The following is a 12,269-nucleotide window of genomic DNA, read 5'->3' as shown; positions in this document are numbered from 1 at the left end:
AGTAACCACATGTACTCATCTACTGTACAGTTATGAACGAGGTACTCTTATTTTTTGCAACTCTATACTTCAGGCAAAGTAGTTTTTAAAAAACTGTAAAGTTTTAAATTGTCTAGTTAATTGGCAGTGTAAAAAAGTAATTTTAAATGGCTGGCATTAGGGTGTATATAATGCTTCATAAAACTTAATGCCTCATTAATGATAATAATCCAATATGGTATGCAAACATAACACTCTAAAAGGCTTATTTCCAGTGGCAAATCAAATTTTTTAGGTGAACTTATAACAAGTTTTAGTTTTTATTCCTTTCCTTTGGTTTTACATATGTAAATATGTTGTTATATATTTGTGTGTAAAAGGTCTTTAATATTTAAAAGGTCAATGTGCATGCCAACAGGAGCTCCACTCTCCTACAGAAAACACTGCACCTGAAATGACTCATCAGTAGTCCCGCCCCTAATTCTGTGACTATGTGACATCATGTATGTCACCATGTCAAACATTTGCATAATGTATGCCTAGCTGCTAGTTTGGCTGCTCTGTTGTTGTTAGCAGTGTTGAGTCAGGCATGTGTGAGCTGACCAATCAGATTAGACTGGGTATTCAGGAGGCAGGTCTTAAAGAGACAGGAGATTCAGACAGAGGGGGAATACAGAGATGCTGCACTGGCAAAATGAGAAAACAGATGTATTTTTGGGCACTGATGCATGTAAAACTATTCGAGTAATAACCCAAAATAACATCATGAATCTGAAAGTGAGCATCATATACCTCCTTTATGTAAAGGATCAGAGTCCTTTTCCACCACTGAAGAGAAGGAACACATTTCAGTTTCCCCCTTTGCACCCCTTTGTTGAACTACCAACCACTCTTATAACCTGTAGCTACTTGGCATGGGCTTAACCTTCTGTGATTCATGCAGCTTTAAGTAAGCTTACAACATTTAGATCAAACTGAGGACTTTCAAACACATTTAATCCACTTTAGCCCCAGATTGATAAAAAGCTACGAAATTGAACTTAAAGATGTTGCAGCTAGTAATATGTCATCATCTCCTCTGTAAAATGTACAAATCCTCAAAAGTTATGGCCTCCATGGTCTGAGGCTTCAATCATGCCAGAGGGCTTTTCCACCTTCAATATCAGCGTGACCTGCAGCCAGTGAGGAGGGCAGACTGCAGTAATTTCTCAACACAAGCTCTGATCCATTTATGCAATCCCTTTCTTTTCCAGACCACACACACGGATATACACACACAGTCCCACAAGGTGTAACTGTCTAACTAGGGGCCAGAATGGCAAAACACAGGAAACAGCCAACCCAACATTTAGAGATCATTGCACATTATTCTGACTTAAGCCTTTCTTTTTTCCCCTGGCTTGCCCACAAAAAGTCTGACTCCTAAAATGTGGCATGGACACACACACACACACACACACACACACACACACACACACACACACACACACACACACACACACACACACACACACACACACACACAAAGCACAAGAGGTACAGTTGAAGTGAGGGAGAGAGAGAGAGAGAGAGAGAGAGAGAGAGAGAGAGAGAGAGGGGGTAAGAGTTGGGCAGGGTGGTGTGTGTTGCCAATGACCTCAGAAAAGCTGAGTATTAATAGCCACAGGCACAGCAGCCATCCCAAAGCTATTTCTGGGCATAGCATCACACTGTGTTTGTCTCTCTGTGTGTGTCTGTGTGTGTGAGTTGACTGCATGAGACTGTAAAAAGTTTGTGGCTTAACAATATGTCTGCATGCAGACGTCGTAAAAGTGTGCTGCGAGATGTCACATCATAACAAAATGACTTAGTCAGCAATTCATCTTAAAAATAACTAATTTTGCCCTTTTATTTCATTTTGATTCTGGCCATAATTGTCTACAACCAGGCAAAGAGAATAGTGAGGCTGTTATGCTCATTAAAATCCCAAAAATCTAATTTCTGGATGGATGAACAATGGATGAACAGCTTCCAGTCCACATGCTGGACTTGCAAAATTTCTTGCAAAACACATCTGTTTTTAACTTGCCTACCCGCCTTAACTGCATCCCTTTTTAATACAGCATTGTTTATTAACTCATTGACTGAGCTCTGCCTTCATCTTAACTGGACTGATGTTTTATTACTGGTGCTTTGTTCTTTAATGGCATGTTTTATTACCATGCTTGTGCTTACTGTATATATTTAATCTTACATGTCTTATGGTAAACAGTGATCATTTATTGGTGCTCTGCTGTCAACTGTATGGGTTCTATGATGTAAGGTGACCTTGAGTGCCACAAAATGTGCCTTTTAAATCAAATGTGTAATTGATAACATTATTGCACTATTGTTTTGTATGAGTAACAGTTGGTATACCAGAGGTAAGTGGGAAACTGCGTAACTGCATTGTGTAAGGATTATGACAAACAGATGGTGTTTGTTAAAACGTCTGTCATTCAAACCCGGATTAAGTTTGTACTGTAGAGAGTACACATTAAAAAAGGTTCTGAAAACATGATCAGCCTATATGCAGACTTCCCAGCATGCAATGTTTGAGAGTTAAAACTCTCCTGAGAGACTTCTTTTTCATAGTTTGTAGAAAACATATATGAAGGAAACTTGCTGCATAACTTTCCATCAAAACTACCAGGTCTACAGAGGTTTTCGTTCTATGTGGTTTAACGAGCTAAAAATCACCTGTTGACCCTGTTCTCCCTTCCTGTAAGCAAGACAGCCTGTGATTTTTATCTGAAGCGGTACGTTATAACTGACACCACGTTTCACATCATGAATGTGCCTGAAACAGTTGGAATGGAAGAGAAAATCAGTCTCAATCAACTTAGTTTTTTGACCAGTGGAAAGGCGTATGATTAAGTGTTGTTTGTTTTCATATATAAGCAAACTATGCATACCATAACCAAGTTTAATATTGAATCCAGTCTTCACCCCTCACACTTTTATACTATAAATTGAGTTAATGGGTGCATGCTTATCTTAAAAAACATTGCAGGCACAAAACAGCTCCAACAGGAACAGTTATAGCTGTCATTTACAGCAATGAAGTCACCAAAGTTAGGTAAATTAAACATAGATTAAATGAATTCAGCCCTGGAATTCCAGTGGAAAGAAACTAAATGATTGTGTTAACTCAACTAGAGGTGATTAAGTTATTCAAATTAAGGAATTAGTCTCAAGTTCATATGACTAAAAAAGTATATATGTTTTGAATCATCGCAAAATTCCCCTTAACTTCTCAAATTCAGTCTAAAACTTGTAAGGCCGCCTGAGCACTAACTTTGTTTTTTACAGTGAACCTCAGTCAGATGAAGGATCGATGCGTCAGGCAGACCAGAGTAACAAAGCAAATGACTCCACTTTTCCTGCACCCTCTCTGCCACCAGGGAATGGAGAGGGGGATACATTTTGGTCATTCTGCAAAGTGCAAAGTGGATTTTGCAAATCCTCTACTGGGATAAGTCCCATCTAAGCCCAATCGTCTCTTTGAATAGGATCTTAGTGCATTAATTTCATACAAAGAAAATAGACAGGAAAGACTGGCCTGGAGTTCACAGTTACAGCTGAACTTGCATTGATAAATTATGCAGTGGTATCATCAGGAAGGATGTTATTATCAGTGTCAGAAATGAAGCAGCACTTTAACACATCTGATCTCTGACCTTGGGTAAGGCTGCATTTTCAAAGTATGAATATACTGTTGACTTCATCAGTTAGAGTTAGATAATGAATTAGTACATTTAATTGTCTGAGGCTTTGATTATAGTTGTACAAAGTGCACAAAAGTTATGCACAAAAGTCAAATATGTAAGTCAGAGTTATCGTTGATTAGTCAACATTTTCTCTGCTCGACATCTAACCAATCACAAGACTTGTCCAAAGACGTGAACATATTCAGATGTGCCGTTGACACACACACACATCTGTAAACACATGACCCTCACATTGACACACACACACCCACACACACACACACAGAGACTGTATGACGCAAAAACACACATAAATTGAGGGAGTAGGATAGACATTAACACACCCTCACACACTGCCTCTTTTTGTTTGCACTCACACGCACACACACACACACACACACACACACACACACACACACACACACACACACACACACACACACACACACACACACACACTAAGGGGACTGGAACTCCATAATTACCAGGCAGTGGAGCCCACTAACCACTAGCCGGCCCAGAGTGGTCATGTGATGGTGTGATCACCGGGGCCCAGCGTAGTGAAACATTTTCCCTCAGTGCAGATCCTGGGTCAGTTTTACTGTTTCATTACTGGTGGTTGAGGTTATGAAGGGGTTATTAAACTTATCCCTAGTTTGCATTTATATGAGATATGTCATCCCAGAGCCGTGCAGTAATACAGTATGTGGCATGTCCCTTCATGCCTTGTCCAGATGCTCAAGTTTATTTTTGTTTTATTTTCTTTCACCACACAGATTTTCAAATATAAAATACTTTCCTAGGCACAAAACTGCCATGCTGCCTTGGGTTTGGCTACTTATACACTTTGGTATTGAAGCTGTAATCTTTGGGCATATATTATACTGTATTTTTTCCCCACATTTTGCTGTTTTTATCCTAATGGAGAAGTCATTCAAATGCATATTTCATAAAAGGTCATTATCTGCTTACCCCCATGCTGATGGACAGTCAGGTGAAGTGTTGTTGTTCACAAAACATTTCGGGAGCTTCACATCAAAACATCATTGCTGCATTCTCCTAAACAACAGAAGTAGATGGGGCCACAATCTTCATTTAAGATGCTCAGCTAATGAACTAAAAATTTCTCCCAACTTTCCGTCAAAGTGAAGGTGAGTAGAGAATGACTGAATTTTCCTTTGTGGACAAACTTATCCTTGAACTTTTGCTCAACTTGCTAGTAGATGCATATCCTGTATGTACTGTAAGACATGGACATGATAATCCCTAAGTTTAAACAGTAGGTGGTGTCTTTTCAGCAATTCAAAAGAGGACAAGACAACAGCGGAAAGGAGGGAGCATGTGAAATCAGTTTTATTGGTACCTCCAAGGTGACACAGAATATCATTTTTCAGTACATCATGACAGAGACCGATGCCAAAGCCAGGAGCAGTAGTGTTGCAAAGGCAGAGCTTTGGTGTTGCTGTGCATTGTTAAGGTAGTATTCTGCGACCTTCCTGTTGGGGTTGGCACCTTCGAACCATAGCTGCATGCAGCGGCCAGAGGTGTTGAGGTGGGTGGTATAAAGGTAGGAGTTGGACCAGATTTGTTCACACATGTCTTTGGGTGTGGGGTAAACGTCGGTCCACTTTCTGCACTTGCTGCCCTCGGGGCATTTGTTAACACCTGCAGGGAGGCAGAGTGGATCAAGTTACAGCCACAGCTACTGTATTTCTCAGGTACAATTGGATAAAATGTAGTAAATGCCTGGCAAATGGTAAAAAGGTGTAGAAGCAGACCTGTTTTTTAAGAGTGAGTGAGTGATTGCATAATAATGTGTAGATATACTCCAGGTAAATAAGTATTTTCATTTTCTGTTGCTTTATAGTAGTAGTAGTAGTAGTAGTAGTAGTAGTAGTAGTAGTGTTAAAGGATACTTCCACTGTCCTGCATTTTGGACGCAAATATTGTTCTACCTACTCCTCTACATTTATTTGAAAACTTTAGTAACTACTTACTTTTAGATACTTTAAATTTCAAGCTGCATCAGAGCCAAACCCAGATAAAATGTAAATGAACTTATCAGCAGTCTGAGAAAATTATAAATAAATGGTCATAGTATAAAATTACACATAATTATGTATAAATTACACCTTTTTGTACATACCTGAGCTCCAGTCCCATCCCTTGTGCCAGTTAGTCTTGCAAGTGAAATCATTCTTGCAGTCTTCCCACCACTGGTGGCAGTCCTCTTTACACAGAGGCACATCCAAGATGCGCTCCTTACGCCAGCTCTCAGTCGCCTACACACACACACACACAAAATTAGAAGAATTACATATATAATTAAATTAAACCGCTTGCCCTTCAAGTTGTAATGCAATGATGTGCCAGGTGAGCTATAAAATCGTCTACAAATAAATCTGATCTTATTATCACTATAATGATAGAATACAATGGCAACATTCAGCGTCTTGTGCTGCCATCTAGAGAGCGCAGATGCACAATACACACTTCTTGTATCCAGGGTCCCAGGTGCGGTGAGCACTCATAGAAGCAGGTGTCCTGGATGAAGTGTTTCTTGCACTGGGCGCTCATGGCTCCGCAGTGGTTCCAGTTGAAGTTGTACAGGTAGGAGTTATCCGCGTGGGCTTCTTCGCTGGTGTTGGCCTTGCAGCACGCGTTGTCCCTCCACGGAGCACACTGTAAGAAGAGATGAAGAAACTGGGATGATGCAACTGAATCCGGAAAACAAAAACAAAAACAAACAAACAAACAAAATAATTACAGCCCTGCGTATGACTTAGAAACCTTAGATGAGAAAAAAACAAACACACAGTACAACAAATTTTCAAAGTTTCATCCCCTTGCTGGAAAAAAACAGCATAGAGGACCAGCATATGTTGTGTTTTGATGCTGGTCTATATTGTTTTCTCGAGCAGGGCCTTCACGATGAAACCAAATCAAATGACACATGTGTTCATCACCTGTTTGTATAGTTGTCCCTCGGGGCCGGGCTCTGTTTTGTGGTGCTTGGCGTCCATGCACATGTTGAGTTTGTCCAGCGACAGAGCGCCACTGGAGAGGGCGAACAGCAACACCAGGACCGACCACATGGCTCTGCAGGGGAGAGGCATTTACGTACATCGGTGTAAAGTAGTTCACAGGGCAGCCTACGTCACGGGGTACCGCTCGCTGTCGTTGACATTTTCCACGCACCAGATTTCGTAAGACGCGCCGTATCCTCGCTTGAGCCGGAAGTCCGATCTGACAAATCTCGACATCACTGGAGTGAAGTAGATTAAAACTCAAGTGTACCACCATCAAGATGTATATTCTGTTTTTTGTTTGTTTGTTTTGTTTTTGCCAAACAAGTTCCTTTAGTGCAAACCTTTAATGGCAGGCTTTAAACACACGAGGCCAATCGTCCCTGAGCATTTCCCTGTAACATTTAGCCTAAAAATAATTTCCAATGTTCAAAAGACTCCTTAATCGTATTTGTGAGTGAGTAAATGGTGGTTTCACAGTCAGAATGCCGATTAATACTGAGGCACATGATGAATATACAGTGGAATGAATGGATCCTGTGCATCTGAGCAGACAGTGAGTGCAGACTACAGCTTGTTCTTCGTGCTCTGGTAAAAGACAGATACTCACTCACGCAGTTTAAACTGAAGGGAAAGTGGGTTTTCTAAAAAAAATACAGTTCTTGACAATGAGTCACAGTCATCAGGATAATTGAATTCATGTAATATTGTTATTATTATTTAACCTATGTGTAAATCCAAGTCAATCAAAGTCCTGTAGGCCTAAAATAACCATCAGAGTGTAACATGTCACATGCTATCCTTAGAAACACATTTTATTTTGCAGCACCTAGATTTTGGTGTAGCAACAGGATAGTCTGATGTATCAGATAATTCTTTATAGCCTGTCACAATCAAGTTACACGTGTAGTTACAGTGTCAGCTAAGCCTTTCAGTGGTGTTTATGGAGATGTGATTAACTCATGATGACAGCATATCTGATGGGCAAAGGCAAACTCAGGTTCTGACCTAACACACACATTAAAGCATTGCTCTGTAACTTCCATGTAAATGTAAAACAGCTCAGCAGCTTTATAAGAATCTGTTTTCATGTTGAAAATTGAAAAAATATGGTGGTGTTTAAAGACCAATGAGAGCATTTCTACAAGAAATAATGACCAGATTCACTTTACCTTGTTAGATCTGGGATGATTCTTCCTAAAGAGATGATCCCCCAATCCGTATCTCCACTCAGCTCTCAAGAGCAAGTAAGATTTACCAAACACACACCTGCTCATGCACGTTTGGGACTGGCTATGATCGTGTGAGTGGCGTGTGACTGAAAATGGGGTGGACCCCTTATTACTTAATATCTTTCCAGAATCCAAAGTCTGCCTTTTGTGCGTGTGTGTGGGAGATTGTGTGTGTATATGTGTGTGTGTGTGTGTGTGTGTGTGTGTGTGTGTGTGTGTGCGTGTGTGTGTGTGTGTGTGTGTGTGTGTGTGTGTGTGTATGTGTGTGTTCCAGATAGAAAGAACAAGAAAGAGGCAGCTATGTATCTGTTTTATGACGTCTTCCTATGAGGAATGTTTGTCCTGTCTCAAGGTCTACCCTGCTCACACACACACACACACACACACACACACACACACACACACACACACACACACACACACACTCTGTCCATCTGTTGTGAAGTGGCAGTGTGACCTGGGAGGGCAATAAGAGGAGTAAATAGGTGGTAGTTAAGATAAGTTTCTGCTGCGTCTGTATTTGGTGAACTCCTGATTCAACTTTAGACATCACAAGTATGTGAAAGTGGGTGGTTAATTTTCGAGTGTGCGTGTGTGTATTCAGATTTGTCTATCCACATCTTTTGTTATCAGCATTTGTTTGGGAGCAGCTTTAGTTTCTGCATCATTGTGTGTAAGAGATGTCTTTTCAACTTTAAAAAAAAATTAATCTTAGCTAGCTTAAATTGTCACGTTTTATATTGCATTGGAAATATGACAACTTGAAATGACAGGAAAATGCATCATACCATCTCAGGCTTTGTAATTCAATATTTTATGCTTGTGTTTATTCCAGTTGTTTTGGTCATTGTGTTTACCCTGACTCACATATGCAATGACAGAATATAATTCTAATTTGCAGTCTTTATTTGGTCCCTTGTTTTGCTGGGATTACTTTAAAGGAGATATATGATGCTCATTTTCAGGTTCATAATTTTACACAAAAACACACCAGATTGAATATTTTAATATTTATCATCAACATATTAAAACCAACTGAGACATGTTGTAATGAATATAATTGTCCCCTGCGCTCCCTGAATGTCACAGTATCCTTGAGTAAGATACTAAACCTCAAATTGCTCCTGATGATGGTCGCTGCCATCAGTATATGAATCTGGGGGCGATTTGCAGTAAAAATGAAAAATCTTTGTGTCAAAATTTCAAACAAGCAGTGATGAAATTAACATAAACTTTACTTAAGCACTGTTCTCAAGAACAAATTTGAAGTACTTGACTCGTGTTTTTCCCTTTTAAAAAAAAAAAAAAAATCTGCGATAATAAGTCAGCCCCTTGTATGTGTAGGCTATTACATTTCACGATAGGAGAAGACATTCAAGTGAAGGCAGTAACACATTTTACAGGGAAGGAGTTAACATAGTTCAATGTTGATTAGTGTATGTATGCACATACATACAACAGTGTAGGCAGTGACAACTGCTAAAACCGCCCCTGTACAAAATAATCACTTATAAAACTCGACTACAAGAGACATTTTTACAGACTGAATAAAAATTAACTCATAAAATTAGTTGTCCTGTTGTTCTCAAGGTCAACAGCCCCTCGCAAAAGTACGTTATGGTTTTTGCTCCCAGGCGGAACCTTTGTGCAGTGACACCGGACGAGAGGCGGACCCTCTGTGTGAACACCAGCACCTTCCGGTTAAAGTTGTTTTGAATTTTTTTGAAAGCTGGAGCGAGAGATTGGCAGGTACGTATACGACATATAAACAGGGGTGAAATGTGATATTTTATAACGTTATTTTTATATATAGAAGAACATCGTTGGTGACATTAACGTTTTAGTGTTTTTAGGCTGGAAAACCGGAAGACTCCAACTCGTATTTTAACAATATGTTACGTTAACTTATCGTGTCGTGAACAATTGTGTTTCTCTGCTGCTTTTCTTACATCGGCTCAGACACATCCTTTATAGCTCAGATTCTCTTGTAAACACCCGTTTTTTCTCGCTTTGTTTAGTTTGTGTGAGAACTGTTCATTGCTACACTGAAGCTAGCTGGTCGACACTGTATTTGTTGTTGTCAGACATGTCCACGCTGTTCCCCTCCCTCTTCCCCCGGATAACGGAGTCCCTGTGGTTCAACTTGGATCGGCCCTGTGTGGACGAGACCGAGCTGCACCAGCAGGAGCAGCAGCACCAAACCTGGGTAACATATCACCCCCGGTCTCCCTCTCACTGTCTTCATGCTCATACTTGAAACACACTAACACTCCGTCTCCACCTCAGCTGCAGAGCATCGCTGAGAAGGACAACAACCTGATGCCCATCGGGAAACCTATATTCGAGGTAATGTGAAGGTGTAGCCTCGAAGATATGGTCCTCAGATGCTTTTTAAAGGAAAAGGTTCGACCAGTAATGAGAATTCAGTCGCTGTCTACTCACCCACGTCCCTATAGGAAGTCAGATGAAGTAGTAGCCTCAGAAAACTGCATTGCAACAGAAACACCTGAAAATGATGGGGTCTTGTTTTAAATTGTAAAAACAACAACGGAAAATACATAAATAGCTCAGCTAATTTGGCATAATCCCAGTCTCTGGAAGATGATGATGATGATGATGATGATGATGATGATGATGATGATAAATGTTATTCACACCCACAATGCTCGGTCAAGCTTGTGCACCCACTTCAGACAGGGTGCTCATGATTTTGGCTTAGCAGCTACAGGGATGTAGATTATGACAGAATTTTAATTTTCGGGTGAACCATTCCTATAAGTTGATCTGCATTGTGCCACAGTGTGAAACATATACTGGTGACTTCGTGCCCCCCATTTATGTTGTCTGCCTTCACCTGTCAGCAGGGGGGATATGAAGACGAGGAAGAGGAGGATGACGAGGATGAGGAGGACAGTGAGGAAGACTCCGAAGACGAAGAGGACATGCAGGACATGGATGAGATGAATGACTACAATGAGTCTCCCGATGATGGCGAGATCAATGAGGTGCTTTGATGTATGAATTGTGTAAAAAAAAAAAAATACAGAGTAAAAAACTGTGTCAAAAGTGGAATTCATATTCTCTAACCTCCTTTTAAAAACACTGACTTGGATTTTGTTAGAAGCACTTTTTCTGATTGAAGGCAGTGTTACTACATTTCTACAATACTCTGCTATTAAGCGCTGATTCCTTTTTAGCTCCCGGTCCTCTCACCAAATGGAGAAGTACTTTTATTTCATCTCGATTTGTTTCTTGCTTTCTTTCTTTCAGGTGGACATGGAGGGACCAGATCAAGACCAAGACCAATGGATGATTTAAGATGACCAATGATGAAGCTGTTTGGCACTGGATATTTTACTTCTCACGTAAAACATGACTGCAGCCCCCTCAGACGAAGACACAGATATATTTCATTTTTTTGTGTAAACAGGAATAAGAATAGTACTGAATCAAAGTTGTACCAAGGTGCTTCGGAAGCAGATCAGGTAAATCCAGTACAAGTGTCTTATGTCAAGCTTCAGTTTGGACGCCGGTGGAAATAGCTGAGCATTGCTACCTGGCATACGTTCACAGTGTTACAACACTGGCAGCTGTCGTCTGACTTTTCTATTAATTGCAATGTGTGAATCGCACACACACACCCACACACACACCCGCACAAAACTGTATCGTTTTAAAATATGACCTTGTCATATGGTCAGTCATGTGGCACTTCTCTGATGGCCTCCAAACAGCTGACTAAGGTCAAACAACACTTCAGTCAGCAAAATAATTTGTTACCTATAAAGGAGATGTCACCATATGGTACAATTGTGTTTCAGAGCAGTGTTGTGTGTGCTGCCAATCTTTTGTTACAGATATCTGAATTTTCTTAAGAGCTTGTGAAATAGGTTTCTGTTCAGACACCTCTTTTCGAAATGCATTGTAATATAATGTGACAATGTCAGCAGCCATTAACCACTGAAGAATCAGAATGTAAGTATGAACTCAGTCTATCCAATTTCTTAGGTTCTCCTGAAGGAGTCCTTACAGACATGTTGATTATTTGTACTGAAATGAACAGGAGCCGTGATTATTTGTATTAAATTATTTTGATGAAACCAAGTTTATTCTGTTTTTTTTTTTTTTTTTTTTAAACATTTGATGTCTTATTAAAGCAGCATTATGCAAATCGTGTTACTGGTACAGTGTCTTGTAACAGGGTGAAAGGTGTTTCCATGTCCGCCACCCCGTCACTTGTTTCTGCACTATGTAACGTCAGGGAGATTGTAGGATCACAGCGTTACACACGTTTACTTCAACAT

General features: G+C 40.2%; 2 protein-coding genes across 4 annotated transcripts; one reads left to right on the top strand and one right to left on the bottom strand.

The window, feature by feature from the left end:
- Positions 1-5,033: 5,033 nt before the first annotated feature.
- folr (folate receptor) lies at positions 5,034-8,139 on the bottom strand. Its single transcript, XM_037123590.1, has 5 exons — positions 7,906-8,139; positions 6,674-6,806; positions 6,201-6,389; positions 5,854-5,989; positions 5,034-5,372 (listed from the first exon to the last, which is right to left on the bottom strand). The coding sequence occupies exons 2-5, from the start codon at positions 6,800-6,802 to the stop codon at positions 5,098-5,100; spliced, it is 729 nt and encodes a 242-aa protein (XP_036979485.1). The 5' UTR covers positions 6,803-6,806; positions 7,906-8,139; the 3' UTR covers positions 5,034-5,097.
- Positions 7,935-12,069, top strand: anapc15 (anaphase promoting complex subunit 15). 3 transcript variants are annotated; one of them, XM_037123612.1, is made up of 6 exons: positions 7,935-7,980; positions 9,600-9,714; positions 10,050-10,171; positions 10,252-10,311; positions 10,827-10,970; positions 11,236-12,069. In XM_037123612.1, exons 1-6 carry the CDS (start codon positions 7,939-7,941, stop codon positions 11,281-11,283), a joined length of 531 nt encoding a protein of 176 aa, XP_036979507.1. In that variant the 5' UTR covers positions 7,935-7,938; the 3' UTR covers positions 11,284-12,069. The 3 variants fall into 3 exon arrangements, with proteins under 3 accessions (XP_036979507.1, XP_036979495.1, XP_036979493.1); XM_037123600.1 differs by lacking the exon at positions 7,935-7,980 and adding an exon at positions 8,299-8,317 and having other exon boundaries at positions 10,830-10,970; XM_037123598.1 differs by lacking the exon at positions 7,935-7,980 and adding an exon at positions 8,299-8,317.
- Positions 12,070-12,269: the final 200 nt, after the last annotated feature.

This window comes from Acanthopagrus latus, chromosome 2, assembly GCF_904848185.1.
Source record: "Acanthopagrus latus isolate v.2019 chromosome 2, fAcaLat1.1, whole genome shotgun sequence".
NCBI lineage: Eukaryota > Metazoa > Chordata > Actinopteri > Spariformes > Sparidae > Acanthopagrus > Acanthopagrus latus.
The sequence above is the reverse complement of the archived record's forward strand: the minus strand, read 5'-3'. Positions and strand labels throughout refer to the sequence as shown.

What these genes read in the sequence shown, in the direction of transcription:
- folr (XM_037123590.1), bottom strand. Translation starts at nt 6,802, where the DNA reads ATGTGGTCGGTCCTGGTGTTGCTGTTCGCCCTCTCCAGTGGCGCTCTG. An exon ending in AGGGACAACTATACAAACAG is followed by an intron (nt 6,390 to 6,673) that starts GTGATGAACACA and finishes CTCTTCTTACAG; the next exon opens with TGTGCTCCGTGGAGGGACAA. An exon ending in TGGGACCCTGGATACAAGAA is followed by an intron (nt 5,990 to 6,200) that starts GTGTGTATTGTG and finishes GTGTGTGTGTAG; the next exon opens with GCGACTGAGAGCTGGCGTAA.
- anapc15 (XM_037123612.1), top strand. Translation starts at nt 7,939, where the DNA reads ATGATCCCCCAATCCGTATCTCCACTCAGCTCTCAAGAGCAA. An exon ending in CTGGAGCGAGAGATTGGCAG is followed by an intron (nt 9,715 to 10,049) that starts GTACGTATACGA and finishes TGTTGTTGTCAG; the next exon opens with ACATGTCCACGCTGTTCCCC. An exon ending in AGCAGCAGCACCAAACCTGG is followed by an intron (nt 10,172 to 10,251) that starts GTAACATATCAC and finishes TCTCCACCTCAG; the next exon opens with CTGCAGAGCATCGCTGAGAA.